General features: G+C 55.1%; 1 protein-coding gene across 4 annotated transcripts in view; it reads left to right on the forward strand.

Moving 5' to 3' along the window:
* CORO7 (coronin 7) overlaps positions 1-13,617 on the forward strand; it is a 57,904-nt gene that overhangs the window by 19,635 nt on the left and 24,652 nt on the right. For all 4 annotated transcript variants that reach the window (XM_036090896.2, XM_078074886.1, XM_078074887.1 and 1 more), the window contains 3 exons: positions 3,641-3,691; positions 9,531-9,617; positions 10,076-10,158. In XM_036090896.2, coding sequence (XP_035946789.2) covers positions 3,641-3,691; positions 9,531-9,617; positions 10,076-10,158 — 221 coding nt within the window. The remainder of the gene's footprint in view (positions 1-3,640; positions 3,692-9,530; positions 9,618-10,075; positions 10,159-13,617) is intronic.

Consider the following 13,617-nt stretch of genomic DNA (forward strand, 5'->3'; position numbering starts at 1 on the left):
ACCAAATCCATCATGAAGTTTTTCCCCTATGTTTCTTCTAGGAGTTTTATGGTTTGGCTTCTTACTCTTTCTCTATATCACTGAATAATATTCCATTGTGTGAATGTACCACAGTTTATCTGTTTAGCTGTTGGAGGGACACGTTGATTGCTTCCAGTTCTTTGCAACTTTAAAAGTGTTTTAAACATTTATACAGGCATAGGTTCTTTTTTAAAGATTTTATTTATTTGAGAGAGAGAGAGAGCATGCGCGTGCTCACATGAGCAAGGGGAAGAGCAGAAGGAAAGGGACAACCAGACTCCCCACTGAGCACGGAGCCTGAGGCGGGGCTCAACATGGGGCTCCATGTGGGGCTCCATGCAGGGCTTGATCCCAGGACCCTGAGATCATGAGCTGAGCCAAAGGCAGATGCCTAACCAACTGAGCCACCCAGGTGCCCCTGGATATCTCATTTGGGTAAATACTTAGGAGCATAACTGCTGGATCTTTTTTTTTTTTAAGATTTTATTTATTTATTTGACAGAGAGAGGCACAGTGAGAGAGGGAACACAAGCAGGGGGAGTGGGAGAGGAAGAAGCAGGCTTTCTGCCGAGCAGGATGGGACTCGATCCCAGGACCCTGAGATCATGACCTGAGCCGAAGGCAGACGCTTAACGACTGAGCCACCCAGATGCCCCGCTGGATCATATTTTAAGAGTATTTTTGGCTTTGTAAAGATTTTTATTTTATTCTATTTATTTATTTGGTAGAGAGAGAGAGCACAAGCAGGGGGAGTGGCAGGGAGAGGGAGAAGCAGGCTCCTACTGAGCAGAGAGCCCAACGTAGGCCTTGATTCCAGGACCCTGGGATCATGACCTGAGCCAAAGGCAGACACTTAACCAACTGAGCCACCCAGGCGCCCCAAGAGTATTTTTGGCTTTGTAAGAAGCTGCCAGGCTGTCTTCTAAAGTTGCTGTTCCATTTGCATTCCCATTGGCAAATAAGAGTTTCTGTTGCTCTATAATCTTGCCAGCATTCAGTGTTATCATTTTTTTAAATTTTAGCCATTCTAATAGGTGTGCAGTGGTAATTCACTGTTGTTTTAGTTTATAATTCCCTAATGAAATGTGATATTAAACATCTTTCATGTGTTCACTTTTCATCTTGTGTATCTTTTTTGGTGGGGTGTTCATTCAGGTCTTTTGCCCACCTTTTAAATTGGGTTGTTTTCTTATTTTTGAGTTTTAAGTGTTCTTTGTATATTTGCGATACAAATCTTTTCTCATATACATGCTGTGCAAATATTTTCTCCCAGTCTCTGGCTTGTCTTTTCATTTTCTTAACAGTGTCTCTGTAGACCAGAAGTTTATGATTTTAATGAAATCCAGTTTTATCTTTCATAGGTCATACTTTCAATGTTGTATCTAAAAAGTCATTGCCAGGGACGCCTGCATGGCTCAGTTGGTTAAGCGTCCAACTCTTGATTTTGGTTCAGGTCATGACCTCAGGGTTGTAAGATAGAGCCCCATGTCGGGTTCCATGCTCAGTGCGGAGTCTGCTTGAGATTCTTTCCACCTCACTCTCCGTCCCCTTCTGTTCCTCCCCCAGCTTGTGCACACTCTCTCTTTCTCTCTCTCAAATAAAGAAAGAAAATTTTTTTTAAAAAGGAGAGAAAGTGAATTAAAAATAGATAAATAGTCATTGCCAAATCCAGGGTCACTGAGATTTCCTCCTGTATTATCTCCTAGAGCTTTTGTAGGTTTGTATTTTACATTTAAGTCTGTGATCCCTTTCGAGTTGATTTTTGTAAAAGATGTATAGTCTATGTGTAGATTGATCTTTTTGCTTGTGGATGTACAATTGTTCCAGTACCATTTGTTGAAAAGACTGTCTTTTCCCAATTGTATTGCCTTCACTCCTTTGTCAAAGATCAGTTGACTATTTATGGGGTTCTGTTTCTGGGCTGTCTGTTCTCTTCTTTCGGTCTATTTGTCCTTATGCCCATACCACACTGTATTGGTTAACATAGCTTTAGAATAAAGTCGGGCATTATCTGTCCTTCGACTTAGTCTTCTCCTTCAGTATTGTGTTGACCGTTTTGAATCTTAAGCCTGTTCATATAAACTTTAGAATCAGTTTGTCGATAACCACAAAATAACTTGCTGGAATTTTCATTGGGACTTCGTTGAATCTGTAGATCAACTTGGGAAGAACTGACGTCTTGACGGTATTGAGTATTCCTATCCATGAACATGGAATATTTCTCCGTTTATTTAGTTCTTTGATTCTTTTCATCAGAGGTTTGTAGTATCCTTCCCATAGATCTTGTACGTGTTTTGTTAGATTTATAGCCAAGTGTTTCAGATTTTTTGGTGCTAATGGAAATGGTATTGTGCTTTTCATTTCAAATTCCAATTGTTCATTTTTGGTTCGTTGTTTTTCAAAATATGAATCCATGCTGATTGAAACAAGGTAGAAATGTGCTAAGATGAAAACAGGAAAAGCTAATCACCCCTCACCTTCCCCCTCCCCAGTACCCAGCACTAATGCACAGCGCATGCTATTCAAGACCTTTCTTCTTGCTCAGCAAACTTGCAAAAGCTATAGGAATGTGGTCAAATAGAGATCTATGTTTATTTTTGCTGCAGCTGAATCACACCATCCATGTTACTCTGCACCTTCCTTGTAGCCCTTAACAATTTATCATGGCCAAGCCTGTAAGTATTCAGTGGATACAAATTCTGCCCCCTCTCTCCCCCACTTCTTTATGCATGTACATTTGTGCATGCACACACTGATTATTCCACAGGAATAAAGTCCTTATGCAAGGTATGGGCATTTTATTTTGACATATATATACATATATATATATTTATCTTTTATTTTTTTTTATTTTTTTATTTTTATTTTTTTTTAAAGATTTTATTTATTTATTTGACAGAGAGAGACAGCGAGAGAGGGAACACAGGCAGGGGGAGCGGGAGAGGGAGAAGCGGGCCTCCCGCTGAGCAGGGAGCCCGATGCGGGGCTCAATCCCAGGACCTGGAATCATGACCTGAGCCGAAGGCAGACGCTTAACGACTGAGCCACCCAGGCGCCCCTATATATTTATCTTTTAATCTACTCCCATCTTCACCCTTAGGTAATCTGCATCAGTAACTGTATGCTGAGTGATGGTTAGGATGTGTAAGCTCGCTATCCTGGTTAGACACCAGGTTCTTTAGATGTAGAAATGATATCATCTTTTGTGTTCCTCTGGGCTGGGCTGAACACAGGGCCAGGAAATTACCAGCTGGTAGCCTAGAGTTTGGTTCTGGGCCACAGTTTATCTGTGAAGGGGTCATGGTGATAGCACCACTTCATAAGGTGGTTGGAAAGATGGGGAGAGATCGTGCGGGTAGTAGGCCTGGCACACAGTAGGTGCTCAGGGATTGTGAACTCCTGTCTCTGAGTTCTCTATTGTGGGCGACTGGGGCAGGAACGGGGGCCTGCTCTCTACAATGAGAAGGAACCAGGCTGGGGAGGGGTCCCCTGGTGCGTGATGCCAGCCCTGTGTACTAGGAGGTGGGGCCATCACAGCCTGTGGGTGGAGGAGACAGGCTGGCCTCTAAGGACCCTGCCTGTCCTAGTGCACTCTGTTTCCTCCTCTCTCCTTTTTCAGGACAAGCAGCTGCGGATCTTCGACCCCAGAGCAAAGCCAGGGGCCTCCCAGGTGAGTTTTGTGGGCAGGGGGCTGGCTTGAGGCTCTAGTGGCTCCAGCAGGTACAGGTGGGGGCAGGCTCTTGGCAGAGATTTTGCCACACCCTGTGCCCCTGGCCAAGGCCCGGTGGGTGTGTAGGGGTCACCTGGGAGTGGGCTCCTGCTACTGGGAAACGTATTTTGGGTCCTGGGAGAACCTGACTTTGATCACAGTGTGGGGTGAAGCCTGGCTGTCTACAGGCCTTCAGTGGAGGCATCCTGTGGCTTTAGATTCCAGCTTCCTCTCCTTCTTTGAGACCCTCATCCCCCCTACCCTTCCTGGCACAGTTGGCAGAGGCCAGCCTTGGAGGAGCCAGAAAGACACGGCTGCCCACCCCATACCCTTCCAGTCTCATAACCAGTGGACCCTCATTCTGTACTTGGGGTCTCTGGGACCCAGGCACTGAACGTGTTTGGTTTGTGTCTGTGATGGTGCTTGGGGTGCTTGGGGCCTTTTGAGTCCTGAGTGGGTGTTGGGTTCTGGGCTCATGCTATAGCCACTGAGCTACTAGGGAATCATTCATTCATTTGACGTCAGCTCGGTGCCAGGCACGTGGTGAGGGGCCTGTCACCTGGGCTGGGGGAAGCCGTTAGAGCCGTTTTAAGCAGAAAGTGGGATGAGTAGGTTTACAGTTTTAAAAAATTTTTCTAGAAGGTGAGGAGGCTTCTTTCCTGAGGAAGGTAAAGATCAGGATCCTGCTGCCAGCTCAGGGAAAGAGCTCCTCAGTGAAACCCAGGCCCATCATAGATACCCTATGTCCATCTCTAGGACTTGTTCCCTACCTGGGGTCAAGGGTAATTCACCAGCCTAAGCCTGATCAGCAGTAGCCAGGGGTAGGGGGCCTTCCCCCCATACCTGTAGCACGCACACGCACATGCGCACATGCACACACGGGGTCCCTGTCATGTAGGCCACAGAGACTTGTTGCCCAAGACAGCCCAGCCAGTTCTGTTTCTGACTGGCTGAAGACCAAAAGGAGGTCCTGTATTGACAGGTGAACCAAGCCAGGCAGAGGTGGTTTTAGCCCACCCATCATTCCAGCCCACCGTGGCCATGCTTCCCAGGGAGGTTGGCCCTGTGGCTGGCGGTGGTGGCTGAGTCTCAGGACAGTGTGGGTATGAGCAGTGCCCCCCTCTGGAGCTTTCTGTGCTTGACCTCCAAGCCTCTGCCTGGAAAGGGGTTCCCAGGTTGAAGGAGGGAGGCTGAGGCCCTCCACCTCCAGCTTTCTCAGGGTCCCAGGGCACTTTGCATGGTACCCCCATTCTTGCCCCAACTGGGCATTGTATGGGGCCAGCTCCCCTGGCCCAACATTGTCTTCCTTCCTTCCTTGCCTCTTCCTCCAGCAAGCAGTGGGCGGGGGGCGGGGGGGGGGCGGGAACCGTGATGGTGCCGAGGTGGAGAGAGAGTGGCTGCCGTCCAAAGGGCTCCCAATCCCAAGTTCCTAGAAGAAGGGGGAGAGGATCTGGTTCTGGAGGGAGCCCCCCTGAACGGGGCTTCTGGGCCAAGGAGACCTGGGAAGAGCGTGGGTGGCTCCTACCCCCTCCCAGCTGCTGGGATGGTGCCTGTGCTCTGCGCTGGTGCGGGGGCAGCAGGGCCTGGAATGCTGCCCTTCTCGTGGCCCTGCCCCCCACTTCCGCCCAGGGCATCTGGCCCACACCTGGCTTCTATTAGGAAAACCACTGCTGGCGGCCAGGGTCGGTGTGAGCTGAGGGGCCAGCTCGGGGGAGAGGCCTTCTGGGAGTGCCTTCTTTTGAGATCCTCCTTCCCCACTAGAGGGGGGGCACTGTTGAGGGGCATCAGGGGAGGGTGCGCTAGGGGCTGTCACTATAGCCTGGAGGCTGGGCGGGAAGCCCTGGGGAGTCCTCTGCTGTGTTTTCTGGGCCCTGTGTGACCTGAGCTTGGGTCGGGGGATGCTTGGGCAGCTCCCTCCTGTTCCCACATCCCCGACTTTGTTTCTAGATTGCATTTATGACTATTTATTATACCGCGAGCCCTTGGCACACACAATCTTTTTCCACCCTCGTGATTGTCCTATAAAGTTGGCCCTTTGGTCATTTCTGTCCCAGGGTCACAGCAGGGCAGCCTGGGCAGGCTCTATCTGTTTGACGCTGAAGCCCCTTCGATGTGCTGGGGCCTGGGTGGGGGCGGCCAAGGCCCTGGAGCCATGGGTGTGCGGGGATGTAGCAGCCTGCAGCTGAAGGGGTGTCCAGGGAGTGGTGAGGCTTCAGCACCGGCGTCAGGGGCAGGAGGGGCCTGGGATGAGCCCTCTGACCTCTGGCGTGGGCTGGGAGACCTGTGCCTTTGGTGTATGTCAGGCAGGCCTTGGGGGGCCAGCATCTGGAGCCCAGGACTGAGCCTAGCCGAGGAGGGGCCATAGGTGGGTGGTGGGGGTCTTACACCAGAGACGGTCCCCTTGGCCGAGGAGGGAGCCCAGCAGTCCAGGGCTACTCCTCCAGCTGCCATGCCCCATTCAGGAAGCGCTGCTGTGGCGACAGAGCGGGGATTTGGCTGTCCTGCGGCTGGGATGCTGGGTATGTGCCTGCTCCTGGCACTCCTGTGCTGGGCAGTCAGCCCCTCCTGTTCTCTTCTTGGGGCCAGGTGTGGGGGAGACACGAGGGGACCTAGGGGCTTTTCCACGAGCAGGATGCCCTGCTGCCTGTTGGGACAAAGGCCACCCCTGTGAGGGGGAAAGCCCGAGGCCTGACCTGCAGGCTGGGGATTACCACCAGCGGTTTCCCCTAAAGCCTCCTGTGACAGAGCTGGGACTTCAGGACGGCAGACTGCCTGAGTTCCAGCTAAACCTCCCCTCTGCCCAGGAGAATGAGAATTTGGGGATCTGGAGAGAGGGCTCCTCCTCCCTGAGTCCCGCTGAGGTCAGGGAAGAAGGACTTGCCAGTTTTGAAAATGAAAATCATTTTAATGATCTGGGGACAGTGGAAGGGGGAGGGGGTCAGTGGCCATCCCACCCCAAACGGTGGGGCTTCCTGTGGCCCCTGGGCACACTGAGGCAGGTGTGCCCACAGTGGGCATGCTGGGCCCAGGCTAAGCTCCTGCCTCGTCTCAGCTTCCTTGGTGCCTTCGGTGTCCTCAGAGACCAGTGCCCTGCCCATCACCACCCTGTGGGCAGCCTGGGTCCCCTAGTGCGAGCTCATCCAGGGATGTGTGCTGGGGGGGCAGCTGGGACCCGGGGCCCCTCCTGGTCCCAGCTCTGCTGCCTTCTAGCTGCTGCTCTGTCTCCTCATCTCTTCTCACCTCAGGTCCCTCTCACACAGACATAAAGCAATCACCCAGCCCACAGGGGGCAGGAGGCTCGGACAGCTGACAGCTGTCTTGCGGGTGACTTGAGGCAGGTGGCTGCTTCTCCCTGAGCCTCTGGTTTCTCCATGTGTGAAATAGGAAGGTGGCAGATGGGCCAAGGTAGATTCCGTCCCCGACCTGTGCCTCCGTATGAAAAATGCTCCATCACAGTTCACATGCCCTGGAGGCTTGGGGGCGCCTCCTCCCCCTTGCTCCCTGGCCCCTGCAGCTGCGCTGGCCTCTTTGCTCTCCCAGGTCCCCACTCTTCACAGGTGCTGGCCCCCTGCCTGGCTCATGCCTGCTGGTCCTTCCCGCCTTCACTCAAATGTTACCTTAAATCTACTTCTCTCTATTATACTTTTATCGTACTCTGTTATCATGCTTTTTAAGAAAATGCACATTGGATATGTGCCAGACAAGCCACCCTGAACATTCACCAGTGTTAACGCTTCCCACAACAACCCTCCAAAGTCTGTCCCATTACAGTGCTCTTTCTACAGATGAGGGAATAGGCACAGAGGTATAGAGCTATTCGTGCTGGTATGAGGCAGTTAGTCACGGGGCAGGTTTTCACCCAGACTGGACAGCTGGTACCCTTAACCTCCACTTTGTTCCTTCCTGGCACTTATAATAATGTGTAGGGACACAGTGATTTCTGTTTGGTTCAGCTCTGTCTCCCAACTTGTATATTCAGTGAGGTGGGGGACCCTTTCTACTTTCACATGTCCCCAGTGCCTAGTGGAGTATGCTGCTCAAACATTCATATTATGAAAGAGCAAATGAATGAGCAGCCCCACTTCACCCAATGACGTGACAATCCATCTAAGAACCATCCGGCTCCCCCACAGCTCCTAGCATGGTGCTTGGCCTGGGGAGGCCTCATGTGTCTGTTGAATGAATGAGTGATGCATGGTGCTTTGCCAGCCGTCTGGTTTGCTGCGTACATGGGATATTTACACACCAGTGAAAGGGAGGGCCCGTGTGACACTTACCACTGACTCTAGGGTGTCAGGGCACGGCTGACCTTGCCCTAGTCCCACAGCCCCTTATATGTGGAGAGGAGTGTGGGGCGCTGGTTCTCAGGCTCCAGCCCTGATTTCCTGTGCCGGCTGCCGAGTGGGGAAGGGAGCAGTGAGAAAAGCCCCTTGAACAACATGGGCTGTTCCAGGGTCTCCCACGCTGGGGTCCGCCTCCGCGGGCTGGGGAGGGGACACTGGGCCAGCTCCTCCCAGGCTACCTCCCTCCCTCATTCATTCCCAAGGAGATCGTGGGAAGCTTGGAGGAAGCTGGCCACAGTTTGGGGTGAGCTATTTTTGGTAACAGGGTCTTTGGTCTCAGGCTCCAGGGGCCGAGGTGACTGGGAGGGAGCTGTTTGCATTTCCTCTGGCCCCCTCTGCTCCCCCCCTGCCTGGGCCCTGGGGACAAGGCCGCCTGTGGTATGAACCTTCTCCTCCCTGGGCCCAGGAAGCCTTCCTTCTGGCAGCTCCAGCACTGCGGGAAAGCGAGGAGCTTGGACACTTGGCACTTATCTGCCCTCTCCGGGGACCATTCCCTAGAGCTTGGCACCAGGCCCTCTCCCCAGGCCCTGGCAATCAGGAGGCGACCGTGATGCTCATACTCCCTTGATCTGCAGTAGGCTGGTCTCTCTCGCATGTGGTGTCAGTTGGTCCTTGGACAGCCCTGCAAATGTGAGCCCCACTCACAAGTGAGAAAAATGAGGGTCTCCGAGAGCAGAGCCGGGGGATGACGACTGGCTGCTGAGTGTCTCCTCTAGGATACCTGCAAGGACAAGGATGTGCTGCTGCCCTGAGCCCTGTCCCTGTGGCAGGGCAGCCCCGACAGTCCCCTTTGGTGGAGGGAGACTGAGTTCAAGCTTGGTGGCCAGGTCAGCCCTCTGGGTGCAGAGCTGTCCTCAGCCAAGGTGAGGCTGGGGTCCATCCTGTAGCGATATGAGGCCTCCCCTGTCCCCAGCTAGCCTCTGGGGGTTACCATCCCGGCCCCTCCTGCCCTCTCTGGGCCTTCCAGGTAGGTGACCCACCCAGGAGGCCCCGGCTCAGTGCCATCTTTTTTTTTTTTTATTTTTTTTATTTTTATTTTATTTTATTTTATTTTTTTAAAGATTTTATTTATTTGACAGAGAGACACAGCGAGAGAGGGAACACAAGCAGGGGGAGTGGGAGAGGGAGAAGCAGGCTTCCCACTGAGCAGGGAGCCCGATGCGGGGCTCGATCCCAGGACCCTGGGATCATGACCTGGGCCAGAGGCAGACGCTTAACGACTGAGCCACCCAGGCACCCCCATCTTTTTTTTTTTTTAAAGATTTTATTTATTTATTTGAGAGAGAGAGAGCACGAGAAAGGGGGAGGGTCAGAGGGAGAAGCAGACTCCCCGCTGAGCAGGGAGCCCGATGCGGGACTCAATCCTGGGACTCCAGGATCATGACCTGAGCCGAAGGCAGTCACTTAACCAATTGAGCCACCCAGGCACCCAGCTCAGCGCCATCTTTTGTCTCCAGAGCACAGAGGCCCACAAGAACAGCAAGGATGGTCGGCTGGTGTGGACGGGCACCCAGGAGCACCTTGTGTCCACTGGATTCAACCAGGTAGGGCTACTCCCAGATGGGCAGGGCACCCACACCAAGAGGGTAGAGATGAGCCCCACTGGGAGCTGGGGGATGGCCAGCCAGCTCTAGGCCTGTCCATATACGGCCCTGTGTGCAGCCGGGTCTCAGAGCCCCAGGGGACCTCCAGCTGCTGAAAACTGGCAGATTCCATTTGCAATAGCTAAGCCTGACCCTGGGAACCGTGGCAGCCCCCCCCCCCCCAGAGTCCGTGGACAGAACCGCCCCTTGTCCCTTGTCACCTAGGGGTTCTTAAAGGGGCAGGACATGAAAACCCAGACTCTCCCTCCCTGGCATGACTCACCCCCCCACACCCTCCATGCTCTGCTCTGGGGCAAGTACCCTTGTGCCAGGCTGTGTCCTCAGGCGCCGGGTTCCCAGGGAGCCCAGGGGGCTGAGGGATGGGCCCCTCTGAGCCCCTCTTTGCCTCCTCCATGCAGATGCGTGAGCGGGAAGTGAAGCTGTGGGACACCCGGCACTTCTCCAGCGCCCTCACCTCCCTCAGCCTGGACACCTCACCCGGGTAGGAGTGGCTGGCATGCTGGGATGGGCTGGGGGGAGGGTCAAGGGCCTGGATGGTGTCTCGAATCCAGGTCTCTAGTGGACGCTCGGGGTGAGGGCCTCTGCCATGCCGTGGCAAGGCCACCTGTGGAGTGGAGGGGCCCAGTCCGTGTGGAGCAGCCTCACCTGGCTCAAATCTTGTCAGTGAGGGGCTGATCACCGAAGCGGTCGGGGTGCTTGAGCTGGTCTGCGAGGTCTTGCAGAAGAAAACCAGTCCTGGCCCTGCAAGAGCCCCCTGGAGCTTCACCAGCAGGGGGTGGCAAGGCAGCTCTGCATGAGCGGATGAGCCTACTGTCCCCATCCCACATGGTCCCTAGCAACAGAGGGGGCCCTTGGTCATGCAGGCTTTCAGCCCACGGGCTCACACTGGCGTGTGTTGGCATTTGGGGCCCTGACTGTGACCCGGCAGACACATGGATGGGAAACGTGGGAATGTACTTGGTTTGGCTGTGGCCATTTTGGTGGTGCTGAGGGTCAAGGAGACTGAAGCTTCGCTAGATGGCAGGGTGGACATGGGGTGATGTGAGGTGGGATGATGTGGAGACAGACGGGCTGGCAGGCTTGGAGGCACAAGTGACAGAGGGAGGCAGGCCTTGGACTCACAGGCTTTCTGAACCCTCCTCAGCCCTGGCCACCTGCCTATCTCTGGTGGTTTTGGGTGGGGTGGGGGTAGGTGCGCCCAGGCAGCTTGGGACTACAAGTGCACCTCATCTTTCCGTCCTCCTGGAAGTGCATGCAGGAGGGTTTGTGGTGGTGCCGTGGGGACTGGCCAAGCCAGCTCTATGCAGGGGGCCTGGGCTTGCTGTGGCTTTAGGCACAGGAGGCTCTCAGCAGTGACTCCCCTTGTCACAGCTGAGGAAACAGGCGCAGGAGAGTCGGGGACCAGCCTGGCTGGGGTAGGAGGAGGTGGGGGCCTGGTTCCCTTTCAGAAGCCTCAGCCCTGCTCAGCTGGGAGTCTTGGAGGGGCTTGCTGGGATCCACACATGCTCCCCAGGCAGGGATCTGTGAAGGTCAGAGCCAGGAGAGGGTCTTGGTTCTTGGCTGTCCCAGCCCCTTCCTCTTCCGTTTCACGGCTGGAAAACTGAGTCATCGAAGGCGCAGTGATCCATCCAAGCTCCGGGAGTAGCATGGACCGTGTTTGGGGGCGGGAAAGCCTGACTGCCCTAAGACCTCTTGCCAGGGCATCTCCCAGAGAAGGGATAACAGCAGCAGTGACCCTCCGCTCCCACCCCTTCTTACAACCCAGGGAGAGGTTGGGGAGCTGGTGAGGCCCATTTTGCAGATGAGGAAGGCAAAGCTGAGTGAGATCCAGTGCCTTAGAACCACACAGTGCAAGGCCTCTGCTTACTCTGGGCCCCGGGGATTCGGAGGGAGCAGTCACTGGGACCCCCTGCATTGGAAGAATAAGAGCTCCTGGGCCTGATGCTGCATTCGTCGTATCTTTTCCTCCACACCTCCCCAGGCCAGACAACCTCTTCCCTACAGCGCTCCCCAGCAGAAGGAGAGAGCTGGCCCAGCCTGGAGAGGGGACCCAGAGCTAGCCATCAAGTGCTCCTCCACCCACCACTTCCTGCCTTCCAGACTCCACCCCTGGCCCCTGATGGGTCCCCCTCCCCCGCAGAGCAGCCCCCGCCCATCCCCAGCGTGGCCTCTGGAGGAGTTAACGATGCCCAGACCCCACGGTGCCACTGGCCAAGGCTGACCCTGTAATTAGAGCAGTTAAGAATAGCTTCGCAGGGCCAGCAAGGCCTGGAATTTCTCAAATCACTCCCAGATGGGTGGCCAGACCAGTGTCCCACCCCCACCATCCCCCAGTCCTGGCCCCTGCCCTGCCAGGCCACACCCTTGGCAGGGGAGTGGGGATTCTCCGGCCCTCAGTAAAGCGGGTGGACCAAGGTGTAGTGGTGGCGGATCGCTTGTCCCCTCAGCCTCCCTGGGGTGTCAGCCCTGCTGAGTGATCTGGACTGAAGATGGGAAGTATGCAGCGTGTCAGATGCGGGGACAGCCATGGATTTCCACTGTACCCCTCAATTTCTTCTCTGTTTTACAGATTTTCCATCTCAATTTGAGCAGAACAGTGAGTGTTTCTTTTAAAAGCTAGAGGGGGCTGGGGATCAGGCAAACACCTCTCCCTGTCATCTCCTAGGGAGTGCCCAGGGCCCCACCCTCCCAGAGGCTTCTGTCACAGCTCCCACCTGTGTCCTCCTCCCTGCTCATCCCCATTGTCCGTGGAGTGCCGCTCACTCAGAGGAGACATGCCATGGTTGGAAGAGCAGGGCGTCAGGGGCCTGTCCGTGAAGCCGGGCTCAGGCAGCAGGCCCAGCGGGTGTCCCAGGCGCTGTGGTCCATGCAGGGTGGAGGTGGGAGGGTAAGTGGCAGGGCAGGCTTGGCACTGAAGGAGCAGCTCATGTTCTAGACTGGGAGGTTCAGAAACACTGTCTCGGGGCGATGCTTCTGGGTGGGTGAACGGTCAGCTGTACCCATCAGCCACAGGCAGATGGGGATTTATCTCCTCGTGTTCCTCAAGAGGCATCTGAGGCCAGAGAAGTTGATTGTCTGTTGAGGTCACCACAGCAGCCATTCCAGGCAGGGTGGAGGCTGGGGTTCAGTTTCTGCTGCTTCACACCAGGGAGCTTCTGTCCTTCGCGGTGGCCCCACCCATCTCCTGGAGGCCCGCATGGCTGGCAGCCCCATGCTGGGCCAGGGAGGCTGTGTTGGGATCCTATCCCTGCCTGCTGTGAGCAAGCTGCTGGCTCCCCTCCCCAGCCAGTGGTGCTTCTCTCCTGCAGGGCATTTGCTGGGCATTAACGGGAGCATGTGTAGCCCGTGTGGCACAGGGCCTGCAGCAGCAAGGACCCAGTAGTCACACTGGCATCTCCCCACATCCATCCCTGGATCCTGCCCCAGAGCCACTGGGATTGCCCTGCGTAAGGGTTGCCTCTTGGCTTGGTCTCCACTCTGCCCCTGGGCCTCCCTACACCCCCCAGCCCTGATCTGATGGGACACCCCAAATACCTTTTCTGGGAGGCGCTGGAGTGAGTGTTTAGCCTCTGTCTTTGGGTCCCGCCTCCCCACCCCACCCCCTGCCATCCCACTAGGCCAGGTTTGGCTTTGCAGTGAAAACATTTATTCAACAGCCACGCTGTGTTCAGCAGCAGCCCACAGGCCCACAATGGCCCCTTTGACAGGGCTGCTGAGGGGGAGGGCAGGCCTCACCATAGCCGCTCCCCTAATGGGACCCAGGCTCACAGGAAATCCACCTGGGCCGCCACTGCCTCAGGAAGAAGGGGCCCCACCCAGGCTCACTGCCACCATCCTCTGCCTGCCATGACCCACCGCCCACCTCCTCCCTTCCCATGCCAGAACCCACAGCAGCCGCTAATTGAATCCAGAGCCTCGCGTGGCTGGGCCTGACTTGGCG

This window comes from Halichoerus grypus, chromosome 6 (assembly GCF_964656455.1).
Source record: "Halichoerus grypus chromosome 6, mHalGry1.hap1.1, whole genome shotgun sequence".
Lineage (NCBI taxonomy): Eukaryota > Metazoa > Chordata > Mammalia > Carnivora > Phocidae > Halichoerus > Halichoerus grypus.